The 13,052-nt window shown below is 38.0% G+C and overlaps 1 protein-coding gene across 4 annotated transcripts in view; it reads right to left on the minus strand.

Annotated features, from left to right (window-relative positions):
- The window catches only part of KIF6 (kinesin family member 6), a 175,319-nt gene extending 162,636 nt beyond the window's left edge, over positions 1–12,683 (minus strand). For 3 of the 4 annotated variants that reach the window (XM_054822543.1, XM_054822542.1, XM_054822541.1), the window contains exons 1-3: positions 12,423–12,525; positions 11,334–11,443; positions 8,056–8,130 (exon numbers count right to left, since the gene is read on the minus strand). In XM_054822543.1, the coding sequence (XP_054678518.1) occupies positions 8,056–8,130; positions 11,334–11,443; positions 12,423–12,488 (251 nt within the window). In that variant the 5' untranslated portion in view covers positions 12,489–12,525. Of the gene's footprint in view, positions 1–8,055; positions 8,131–11,333; positions 11,444–12,422; positions 12,526–12,634 lie in introns of those variants that run through there. The other variant, XM_054822544.1, reaches the window with a different exon arrangement.
- Positions 12,684–13,052: the final 369 nt, after the last annotated feature.

A 13,052-nucleotide genomic window follows, 5' to 3' on the forward strand; every position in this document is an offset into this window, starting at 1 on the left:
AGGCTTGTGCCTAAGTATAATGAAGAACTCTGCTTCCTCTGCTGCCAGACTGATTTTGCTGTATCAAACAGAACAGCTACCATCAAAATTTGAAAAAAAAAAAAAAAAAAAACAAAAAACCCCCAAAAAACCCCAAACCAAACTCTCCCCCTTGAGTTCTGCATCCAGTTTTGGACTTCTCAGTAGAAGGATGCTATAAAGAAACTGCAGTGATCCTGACAGAGCCAAGTTAGTTCAGGCTGGAGCACATCAGACACAAGGGGAAGCCAAGAGAGCTGTTTTCTCTCAACCTGGAGAAGAGAAGGCTATAAATGTACTTAATTACCACTTTCCATTATGCAGTGGATCGTTACAGAAAGAGGCTGAAAATCTTCTCAGAGGCTTACAGTGGTAGGACAAGAGGGAGCGGTCAAGTTGCAAGAGGGGAAAATCCAAGTGGGTTCACTCTTCACAGTGAGTGTAGTTAAGCCCTGGACCAGGTGCCTAGATGGGACATTTTCAAAGCTCTACTGGACAAGGGCCTGAGAAACCTGGTCTAACCTTAAAGCTAGATCTGCTTTGCTCCAGATGACCTAGAAATCCCTTCTGACCTAATTATTCTAATTTGTTAGCAGTAGGCATAATTCACAGAATCAGCAGCAGCAGAAGGAAAAAGTAAACAGTCCTTATCAGTTCCTGAAAACATGCTACACACTGCTTCCAAACTCCTCTATTTCAGATTGGGTTTGATGTATCAGTTTTATAACCACCAATATGACAGTCATCCTAGGGAAGTCAGAGTGCTCCGATCCCTTTTGTGTTACTCCAAACTTCATTATGAAAGAGAGAAAGACATAGTGATAACCTTATTTTCAAGCTTTTGACATTGGCAGGTATTATAAACAAATGCAGAATTCTCATCTCCGCAACTGGTAAATGAAGCCTATTCAGAACACCAAAAGCCATCACAGCAATGATGATTATCAAGTCTAAGCAAAAATATTTGCTTGCTCTGACACTTAATTCCTATTGCAAGACATACTTCTCAGTCTTCAGAAGGATTAAAAAGATTAAGTAGATGTATTTAAGCCATCTGTAATTTTTATTATTGAACTCTTTCATTTTAAAGCAAAACAAAGTGAAAAGTTTTTACTAAGTTTATAATGTGAACAAATAAAACATGTCTAAATGTTTAAATAAAAAAGGCCTTATTAAGTAAAGACTAAATTCTGTGAGTGTTTATATGTAGATAAGAGAAAATCCTGGGAACGAGAAACAAATTTCAGCTTGAAAAAAAATAATTACTTTGATTTCGTTAGTTTATTTCAGCTTCCTACTATTATTTTAATCTGAGTTCTGACATCTTCATTTTAAATGACTGGTAACATAAAGGCATGTGGTTGGAACACATATTCAATAACTATTAAAATACTAGACTAATTAAAAAAGCAGAAAATACAATATCTTTAATCTTGGGATATTGTCAGCCCTCTGATCTCAGTTCTTGCTGATCTGAAATATTTCACTAATGTCCTCACTTTCCTTCTTTCTATCTCAGAAAGCCTGAACTCATATTTACTTTATTAAAAAAAATAAAAATAAAAATCAACACAATCCTGGCAAAACCAGCCCTGAGACATGATACTTAAGATAAAAAGAAGGAAGAACTTCATTTGCAGGATCTGGAAAAGAATTTTTCAGGGTGGATTTGTCTTTACAGAGACTCAGTATTTAGGTATTTCTATCACATGGAGCTCAGAGTAAAGTTTCTTTTAATTAAAATAAAGCATCTCAGTATGCCATTTTTTCTTTATGCCTTTGCTAGATTTACAGACCAAATCTAATTTAGTAATGCCTCATCTTTCAAAAACAACACCAATTTCCAAATGTACATGTAACTGTGTTTTTGAGAGCTTAGTGCAAGCAAGTTGCCTTAGAAATTTCAAAGGCCTTTCCTAAAAAAAACACAAAGAACAAAATCATGTACTACAACTTCTTAATTAAAGTATCTAAATATATTTAGAACTCTACCATGAGCACTGCAAAAGATAAGTGACACAAAGATACTCTGAATCAAAGCTATCATACTGTATCCTATAATAAGCAGCCTTCTTGAATAATTCTAAACTGTGCAATTTAAGTCAAAATAAATGTGAGCAACTAATAGTCATTTGAGATGAAATATCAGTGAAGCTTTTCACTTCTTATTCCATCATAATTGTATACACTTTCAGGAAGAACTCCTAGCATCATTGCTCCAATTTCAGGGAAATTTTAACCTACATTTGTTTCAAGCTGATATAAAAAAAAGTGTCCTTTTACTATATATAGATTCTACAGGTCTTTTGTACATAAATCACCCACATTAGCAATAATACAGCTGTGATGCAAGTTTGCCTGCAGGTGAGCCAAGTCACTATCTCCCACACTGTGTCACAAATATATCCAAGTCAGAATAGATAATTGCTCCTACAAGCCTATCATTTAATTAGTAAACAAGAACTATCTTCTAGAAAATCCACATGCTTACAGGCTTGATGCTTACACTTTAACAAAATTCCAGAAAAAAACCCCAACCCTCCACTACTACGGCATAGTTGTTTTACTAGGCATTCTTCATTGTAATCATATTATCATGAAGATTTAACAAGTCTCTATAAATAAAGGCCAGCTTTGATCATGGTAGCAAATACTGTATCATGCTGACAATACAAAGAGATTTTTACCTGGTTGGGGAATCACTGTGCAACTATAAAAAGCAAATAATTCACTTGCATCACAAGGGCCTTACAACATTTTAATCATTCAATTCTTTTGTATTACAACTTAAGTGAGTTGACATTTATATTGACATCGCAGTACCAAAACCGTACAAGTCTCCATTGAGCTCACTGCATTGGAAAAAATCCTTCCTATTAGAGCACACAGCAACCTGCTGTACCAGCCAACAATATCTACAAACACAGAGGCAACATGCTGCAATTCCACTAAACAAGCCTAAAAAGAAATAAGGGGCAGAGGGGAAGGGAATGTGGGTAAAAAGGGTGGAGAAACAGCTTCCTATATAGGACACATGTATAGGAAGATATAGAGATATAATCAAGATTTTTGGAATGCCCAGGTAAGATGAGTCTAAATAAGAATGAAAGTTTAGTGCATCTTCTAATGGAACTTAATTCAGATTATTTCCTCACTGAAGCAGAGAGATTCAGGCAAGAAACCTCTACCTGTTTCAGGTCTCCTCATTAAAAAAAGGTACTTTATCTGCCCCCTCAAAAGGATGCGTTCCACACGCTCCTTTTGAGGTGTAATTTCTTTAGACTGGAAAATAGCTCTTAATATTTTTTTTTTTTGAGATGCAAACCAACAAATAACCAATTTAATGGCGGGTTCTGGCTATTAAATAATGATAAATAATAAATAATCATGACTGACTTTCACTTTTCTGTTCTCCTGTCACATATATTTCCTGCTGTTGTAGTGTGAAATTTTCCTGAAGATGGTTTGTACTCTTACAACTAATGTTATTAAAATTATGTTAAACATGTAACATGTTGCACATGTATAATTATAGTGCTAAATACTAAAAAAAAGACCTTGCATTTCAAATTAAATGACAGTAAAAATAAAGTGAACTAAAACAAAATAATCTGGAATTCCAGTTGCACAACAATGATCTTTCCCCCAAAAGCCAAACATTTGCATGAAGCCAAAGTTTGCATAACAACTTCATACAAAAATTGAAATTAAGGAGGTTCTGAAAGACCCACGACAAAGCTAAAAGAGCTATATATTTCCCTATGTAAAATCAAATTATTGTAATATTTCAGATATGTGGATTTTATTTTTATTTTTTCACAATTTAAGGTCTAGATCACAAGGAAAATACAAATTGCATCACATTTTGAAGCATGACAAAGTCTGCAGATTAAGTACTGTCAAAGCAGCAGCCCCACTAATTCCATGTTCTTTTTGTTAGGAGAAATTTATACTAAGGTATTGTATATGATAAGGGCTTCCAACACAATAAAAAAAAGAAAATGTTCCTTTTGCTGTAAAAGATGTAAAGGTATGACTTTTAGCTGTCCTTAATAATCAGCTTTAAAAGTAATGAAGAACCATAAAAAAAATTTCAGAAACAAGAATCTAAAGTTTTAAAAAAAAAAAATCTCTCAATTTCCTTTACTCTATGATGTTCAAAAACAGAGGTCATAATTTATTTGGAAGCTTTTATTTGTAATAAATTATTTATTACAAATCCTTGTAAACCAAGTCAGATTTCGTGTTTCAAGCAATTTCTTATCTAATGGTTCAAATCTCAGAGTGATTTTTAATCCACAATCCTATTGAAATTGATGAAAGTAAAGCACATTCAGCATTACTGTATCTTAGATGGTCAAAAAGAGAACACAATTTGAGAGAAAATTAACATGCCTTTACAAACTACTGAGATTTCATTAGTTTCAAGAAACTTGTAGATATTTTATTTTGTCTGAATACATTATAAAACACAACCCCCTGAGTCGTTAGTAAGAGAAAGAGAAAAAAACCACAAAAAAGCACCAAACAAACCACAAAACATCAGGTCCAAATCCTTTTATTAGGTCATCTTATTCACAGACTTAAACAGGAAGAAAAAAAAATAGCAGAAAAGCAAAGGATGGTCACTAGATCTCTATGAGCATATTCAGTAAAGCTAGAAATGTCCTATTAGGATGTTTAGTCTACATCCTGTGGCTTTGTATTACAAGGCAATCTAATGATGTAAATATGTTTTCCAAACATTTTCAATTACTGGTGAAATATTTTCTAAAACTGGAAAGAAGGACATCACAAAATATAGTCAACATTATAACGATGTTGTTCTGCAAAATATTTTGACTACATTTTCTGTAACAATAAGCAGCAAAAAAAATCAGAAAAGAGGAAAGGGAAGTAGTTTATATATTACAGATGTTAATTCGTAGGATAAACACAGCACATGAGAAGAAACTGAAATCTGCAACAATGGGAGTATTATGCTGGAGGCTATCAGATCTTTCAAAAAAAACCATAGGTGATTACCTTGAGGTTTATAAACAGCTGGGCTGTTTCTTATTTTCATGATACAACTGAAGAGACAATATTTTCAATGTTATTCTTTAATAAATCAAGACAAAACATTGGCCATACTAGAATTGAAAACAAAACTAATTCCAAAGCACTTCATTTCTGATTGCATTCATCATCATCATAACACTAATATTTGAAGCATTATAAGAGTAACCTGCTCTGTTAGACTAAAGCAATGCTTAATTGTTAGCAAACTGTAAAAGAAGGATGTTATTTATTTTCTCTGTGTTTTGATGGAGTACTAGAGTTAGAGCTGCTTCTTTAAAATCAAGTTGGCTCTGCACAAAAAAAAATAAAATACCAAGAATATATGTTTAAAATGAAAAGAGGAAAGCACAAACAAATAATAAAAAGAAACCAAGTAAGAGATGACTTAAGCATTAACAAAATAATAATTAAAAAAAATCAAGCAAATCACACGCTGATAATGGTTTGCAGAGGTGGCACTTTGGCCTGAAGAAGCAAATTAAATGAACTAATTTCTGCTGCCTCTGAAACCACAGGCAAGATGACAATGTAACTGGATTTAAAGAGAGAAAAGTAGTGGCCCAACATCAAAGAAAGCACACTTAAAAAGGAAGGGGGGGAAAAAGAGTTGCATCCAATTTCCATCCATCCAAGAACAAACTAGAAAGATTTTAGAATCCTGAACACTGCATTCCTGGTTTTAGTTTAAACAATGCCCAAGATTTTTTTCCTGAGCATTCAAGTCTAACTGAATTTTCTCATGACTGTGAGTATGCATGGCAAAGAGCCTCAAAATGTTACTGAACTATTTCATTGATACTTTCCTGCTACTTTTTTTTCCCTGGCCATGCACAGACAAAAACTGTTCCCTTAGTAAAGTGACTCCAACAACAGAAATGAGTGCATTTTCAACAGTTTTTTCCTGCAAGAGAACACTGACTTAGAAAGAAACAAATAGTGAAGAACATTTTGCTATGAAAGATTGCGGTCTTTCAGAGTAACAGGGCAATTCCTATTGTCCCACAATGGAAAGGAAAATTGAGTCATTAACTATAGGGTGAAATAAATTTCAGGCACAGTTAAGAGCTCCATCAGCCAAGAAATCTCATGACTATGAAGCCATTTTGCAATACATATTTTTCCCTAAGAAAAGATAAAAACAAAGGAAGAGGATGAGAAACAGGAACATACTTCAGGTATTGCCTACTTTACTGTAAAAGCACAAGAAAATTTATCCTTCAACATCAGTAATAATGAAAACATCAATTAGAACACAAGCTTTAACATGCTATAACACTCAGAGTGCAAATAGCCTTGGCAGTTAAGAATGATTTTATAAATCAGTTTTAGCATTCAAGGCTCAGCTATTTGGAGACAATTGTATGCCTAAAACCCACTGATTTTAATAGCATTTAAGTACTTAAAAATCTCTAAAAAAAAAATCAAACCTGAACTTTACACAATAGAGCAAATCAATGTACAAAAATCATGTATCAGCCAACACTGAAAAAAAGGAAAATAATACCACTTCTATTAGAGCACTGTAGAGGTGAATTATTCAACTGGAAAACCTTTCCATATTCTAGCAAAGCACTCCAAAGGAAAAAAAAAAAAAACAACACAAAAACAGTCAGTCTGTTGCTAGTTAGCTTTGATACTCTGAGTTTTTGTTGAGGATAATTCAATCCATAGCATGTAACAATGAGAGTTTCAACCATTCTCTTTCCAAGCAAAGTCAAATAAGACACAGAAGCTTTTGTCTGTAGTCACCATTAAACTCAGAAATATTTAAAGTTCAGTAAGCGAGTTAACCTGAACCTATATGTTATAATGCCAAATAAGCAAAGAAATCCCTTTGGGGTGAAAGAAAAATATAATAAAAAAAAATTAAAGCATATTTAATTTATTCTAGTGAAGTTTCAAATTCACTAGCTCTTCATTTTCACCATCAATTACCCTCCTGCTTTATGTGGGATTCTTAAGAAAATGGGGTGGGGGGGAAATCAAGAAAATTAAATTGTAAAGAGCTAGGTATATTTTTACTTTCAAGTAACAATTTGAAAAGACTAAGTGTCCAACTGAGGATGTGTGTTTTCCTACAGTGCAAAACACGTGGCAATGCAATAGGCTGAAGAGTAACTTTCAGAATCATAGCTTAAACCAACGGATGGGTCAGACAATAAATGAGAAAAGCTGGTACCTAAAGTAATACTTCCCAACTCATTACAAGTCTGGATTCTGAGCAGTAAGATTGATAAACCAACAAACATTTTGCAGAAATTCTAATTCCTCCAGTGTGGGAGTTTCTCCCCGCACTAAAATCAGTACTAACTCCAGCAATGTGGGCATAAGATGAGCTAAGAGAATGGCATATTGGAAAATCCACCCAGTGCAGAGTGGCATTCAATCCACACAATGAATGAAAAGGGCTTCTACATCTGTCTTAAATGCTTGCCTTTACAAACTCTAAAATATGAGCATTGTTTGATTATTATATGGAAGAGAAAAACAGAGAAAGTGCCAAAATCACTGCTCTACATGTTAAGACAAAAATAACAAAGGTAAAATTTGAGAATATCTCCACAGTTATTAATTCATGGGTGTCCCTAACTTAATGAAAACTAAACAAGGAGATAAGATTTTCATTAGGTTTACCCCTTCATGGAACTATATAGGGAATACATTTCTAATGCAATGAAGTAAGCTTATACTATAGGAAAAGCCTAATTAGACATGGATTTCTATGCCTATGCAACAGAAGGGGCAACAGTAGCAGTGCTATTTTAGGAGTTGTTAATGGAACCTTAGCATACATAAAATTCTGAGGGAATTGGTGCACATCTCCTAGGTTCAGACATGTCAGTATTTAGAAAATTAAAACATCAATCCGCTTTTACAACACCGAGACAAACACTTGCCAGCTCTCCTCTAAGTAATACAATGAAAGCTATTTTTGACCCTGTGTTACCTCGATTACTTGCAAGATCAACAACGTACCATTCTGCTACTGGTTTGGCAATGCTGTCAAAAACCACATCTTGTTTTGCCTCTTGATCAAAAATTTTCTGAAATCTGAAAATATTAAGCAAATAATAATTGCTCAGAATCTTAAAACACTACTTGATTCATACATTTTTGTTTGTGTTTGTAATAGTCAATGTTTACATCATTAGGCTTACATAACTTAGTACAATGTTTTCCCTGTAGTCTTAACCACAGCACGCTGTTGTGCTATTGTACATAAATAGGCTGTACACAGCGCTGCTTTGACAAGATCTGTACAATAAAATCCTCTGATAAAGTGATGTGGCTTAGAAAAAAATAAACCGTATTTTAAATCTATCAAGGGAATCAGTGTTTGTAACTGGCACCACACTGAAACCTGGATAAATAGATTACACTATAACCAAATACAGCATCCCACCAGTATAGCCAGGCTCACATTTTTTCATAACTACTTCCTTCATTCTGCTGCACAGTTACTATAAGTCACAAGGAGATATTTAATTCAATCTAAGTTTTGTCACTTCCTATATAAAATATCTGCAGTTGTCTTACAGAATCAAAGAATACTTCAAGTTGGAAGGGACCATCTGCTCCAATCTCCTTGCTCAAAGGAGCATCAGCTAGAGCAGGGGTCTGCAGAGTCAGATTTTGAGTATCTCCACACATGGAGGCTCCACAACCTCCCTGGGCACCCTGTTCCAGTACTTGATCACCACACAGTAGAAAAGCTTTCTGGTATTTCCGGTATTTCAATTTGTGCCCATTAACTCTTGTCCTGTCACTGGGCACCACTGAGAAGCATCTGGCTCCATCTTCTTTATTCCTCCATTCTCCATCAGGTGTTTATACACATTGATAAGATCCCCTTGAGCCTTCTCTTCTCCAGGATAAACAGTCCCAGGTCACTTTGCTGGAGCCCAGACCTGGACACAGAACTCTAGATGTGATCTCACTGGTAGTGACTAGAAGGGAAGCATCAACTCCCTTGACGTGCTGACAACACTTTGCCTAATGCAGCCCAGAGGCTGTTGGCCACCTTTGCTGCAAATGGTGTATTGCTGACTCATATTCAATACTTTGTCTACCAGGACTCCAGGTCCTTTTCAGCAAACCTGCTTGCAGTCCACCCTGAGCCTGTCCTCATTATTCCTCACCAGGAGCAGGACTTGTCATCTCACTTTGTTGAACTTCATGAGATTCCTATTGGCCCATTTCTCCAGCCTCTTGAGGTCCCTCTGAATGGCAGCACAACTGTCTGATGCGTCAACCATCCCTCCCGGTTTCACGTCATCTGTGAACTTGCTGAAGCTTCACTCTGTCCCATCACCCAGGTCATTAATGCTAAACACCATTGGATTGCAGTATTGACTACACCACTAGTGATAGGCCTCCAGCTTTGTATCCCTGATGACAACGCTCAGAGCCCAGCAGTTCAGCTCATTTTCAACACCCCTCACTGTGCACTTGTCCAGGCTTTCCTGATTCCGTTCCTCAGACAGCCTTCCTGGGTCACCTGACCCTGCTCCCACCTCTTGTACACTGCCTTTTTATGTTTGAGTTTAGTCAGGAGCTCCTTGCTCATCCACACAGGCCTCCTGCTGCCTTTTCATCATTTTCTGCTCATCAGAAGGGACTGTTCTTGAGCTTGGAGAGGGTGACCTTTGAAAATCAGGTAGGTCTCCTGGGCTTCTCTCCAGGTCTGTGTCTCATGGGATTCTTTCAAGTAGGTCCTAGAACAGGCCAAAGTCTGCTTTCCTAAGTCCAGGGTTGTGATGCTGCTTTTTGCCTTGCTCCCTTCTCTCAGGATCCTGAATTTCATTATTTCATGGCAACTGGAGCCAAGACTACCCCCAGGTTTCACATCCCTGATCAGTTCTTCCATCTTCCAAACATGAGGTGCAGCAGAGCTTCTCCCTTCATCAGTTCTTTAACCATATGTTAGGAAGTTATCATCGATACACTCCAGAAACGTCCTGGACTGCTTGTGCCCTGCTTTGTTGTCCCTCCTATCTGGAACTGTATTCTCACATAGAACTTCACAGGGTATATAGAAAGGCACCATGCACTGCAAGGGATTATGTGGTGCGTACATCACCACAGACAAATGCGATACACAAAGTAGAGAGGCATATATTCTATCCTGCTAACACTTAATCAGTCAAGCCATTCAAACAATTGTGTTTGATTCCCCTATAAGAAAGTAAGAACAGAGGATGATAATGTTTGAGATGACCAGGATAGACAAACTGCATGAAAGTATGAGTTTTATGGAGGAAAAAGAAATGCTTGCTCCATGGCATTATTTTTACATTGTCCTAAGAATAAGAAGGCATAGTTTTTCTCCAAATCCATCTCTACAGACTTTTTAATAACTGATAAAGTCAGAAAAAAAATCAGCATTCATTACAGCTGGCTTGGGCATCTGCAACCTGAGCTAGTTTCGTATATTAATCTAGTTGGAGAGGGCAGCTTCCCTCTTCCCAAGCAGAACAGATTTCCTTAGCTGATGTAAGATGACATCAGTCTGAACTGCAGATGTTTATCTGGGGCTCTCTTTTTTAATAGCATACAGCAACAAATTTACTTGATTTGCTATTATAAAAACTAAAGATTATTCAACTTGGAAAAAGACAATCTCAACCTAGTCATTAGAGGTGGTTATACATGTAGCTTTCTTCCTCAGCAAAATTTTACAGTGTTGCCTCCAAGTTTTCTGTTGAAAAGATAAAAATATTTGATTGATATTGCTGGTACTTATTTTTAGTTTCTAAAAACTATTTACATTCTACAACCATGGTTTTGTTTCTTTCAACAATCTCTGGTTTTCTTTACTGTGTTTTGGTTATGTCTGAAACACAGTTTCTAAACAGTGTTTTACATCAAGACATCTTTAGCCAGCCTACGCCAACTCCTTAGATCACAAGAGAACACACAGTCCTGCATTCAATTTTCATATGCAAATTCAAAACAAACTGTAAAAATGGAAGAACTGACAAATGAAGACGAGATGTGACTTAGAAATGTATAATGACTTGCAATGGGCAGACAAAACCCCCACAACTTTATCAAATGCTATCAAACTCATTCAGGTGCAGAGCATAATATGCTGGAGTATTCCTCTTGCTAATGGCATTGTATAAAAATAAACCTCTCTATACAAAAACTAGATTTTAAGAACAGGCTTTTCCAGGTTTTATAGATCTGTATCGCTACACAGTGATATCCATTATTAAAGGCAGAAGATACAAATATAAGGTTTTTTTACTTACTTGAACTTGTAGCGCTCTCGTTTATTATTGACAAACCCATCTGCTAAATCACGTGGCACGATAATCTCCAGATTGGACGGAGATTTCTCATCATCATCAACTGAATAAATCTAATAAGCATGGATATAAATTAACAGAATAATGTTACCAGTAGAACAGCACAGCCCTTAGGTATAGCACTTATGTAAGCTTAGCACCTGTAACTGCCTGAAGAAAAACTTCACGCAAATTTCAGAGTTGTGTTGTGTACCATAGCTAATCAGTATGTCAAAACAACATAGCAAACCAGAATACTTCTGCCTACTTCAAAAGCCCTTAATACACGGGCAGATCCTCCTTCAGCTATTATACAACAAAACAAGCACATACTAACACTATCCTGTTTGTTACCGTGTAAACACAACAGTAAGATTGGAAACAGAAACATAGCCTCTTTTGACATAATTTGCCTATTAAGCCACTTTAACATCTGAGCTGTTATAAAACACAAAGCACAACCCCCATTGCAACCCCTTCCAGAAAAACTGGAAGAATATATTAGGAAAGGCTATGACAGAATGAGCAGAGCTGGTTTAAAACAAAAAGACAACGAAGAGACCTAAGTGCAGGATTTCTGAGGAACACTTTCATTATCTTTAATGTCCCTTGCAAGGGCAGCTAAATACCAGGAGTTACACGTTCCCCTCCAATGTTCAGAACAGTGTTGAACGCCATAAATCTGGTGACCAGCATAAAATGTTTTTCCTGTGGAGCCTTTTTCTCTAACAGCTGGGCGGGAAAGAAGTTCCTCGCCCCCTCCCCCAATAGTTACAGTCTAAGCGCTTGCATTTCGTGATTTTATTAACTTCTCAAGGCTTCACAGAACTGTACAGGGCCATGGCTTTCCGCTCCGCGCCCGACTACGTACAAACCCCTCAGCTCTCACAGGCCAGCGAAGGGGGGGGGGACGGGACGGGACACACGCTCCCAGCCCGCTGCCTCCCGCCTCCAAGCGGCCCCGCCGCACGCAAGCCCACGGGACGCCCTTTGGCTCGCCCCAGCCGCCCCACTCCACCCCCCGGCAGCACAGCAGCTGGCTCCCCGTCCTACCCCCGCCTGCTGCCGCCTGCCCAGCGGCTTCACCCGCGCGTACACCCGGATGGTTTCCTTCACCATCGCTGCCCGCCGAGCGCTGGGCAGCCAGCGGCGCCGCCCGCGTAGCAACGGTAACCACGGCACACTACCCAGCGTGCACCGTAGCGGCGGGAAGCAGCGGGTGCCGCAAGGACCTGTGAGGTGGGTCCCGGGTCCCGCCGAATCACCTCACACCCTCCAGGCCTCCTCGAGTGGCTTTAGCCGGACACCTCTTTGCTCCTTGGCGGGGCTTGGAAGAGGAGGAAGGAACAGCCAAGCTCCACCTGCGAGGTGTGGCTGCCAGCCTGGCCGCAGGTGGGTGACTGCCTGGGCCATTAACCGTAATTCCTCACCAGCCGTTTTCCCCGAGCCCAAGGTGTCATGTCTGTGAAAACAGGGAGCTCGTAAACACTGCCTGACCAAGAGGTGCTGTGTTTATATCGCGTGCAGATTGCTCCATTGGCGTACCAGCAATCCCCCACCAGATCCATGGGGTTGTGTGTTACCTGTGTGTCCATATGGCCCTCCTCTGGCTGAAACCACCTGTGGAAGGCCACTTGGTTGAAGAGAAGTGTCTGTTGTTAACCAGTTGAAAGATCTGGAAAT

Source organism: Grus americana, chromosome 3 (genome assembly GCF_028858705.1).
Source record: "Grus americana isolate bGruAme1 chromosome 3, bGruAme1.mat, whole genome shotgun sequence".
NCBI classification, from domain to species: domain Eukaryota; kingdom Metazoa; phylum Chordata; class Aves; order Gruiformes; family Gruidae; genus Grus; species Grus americana.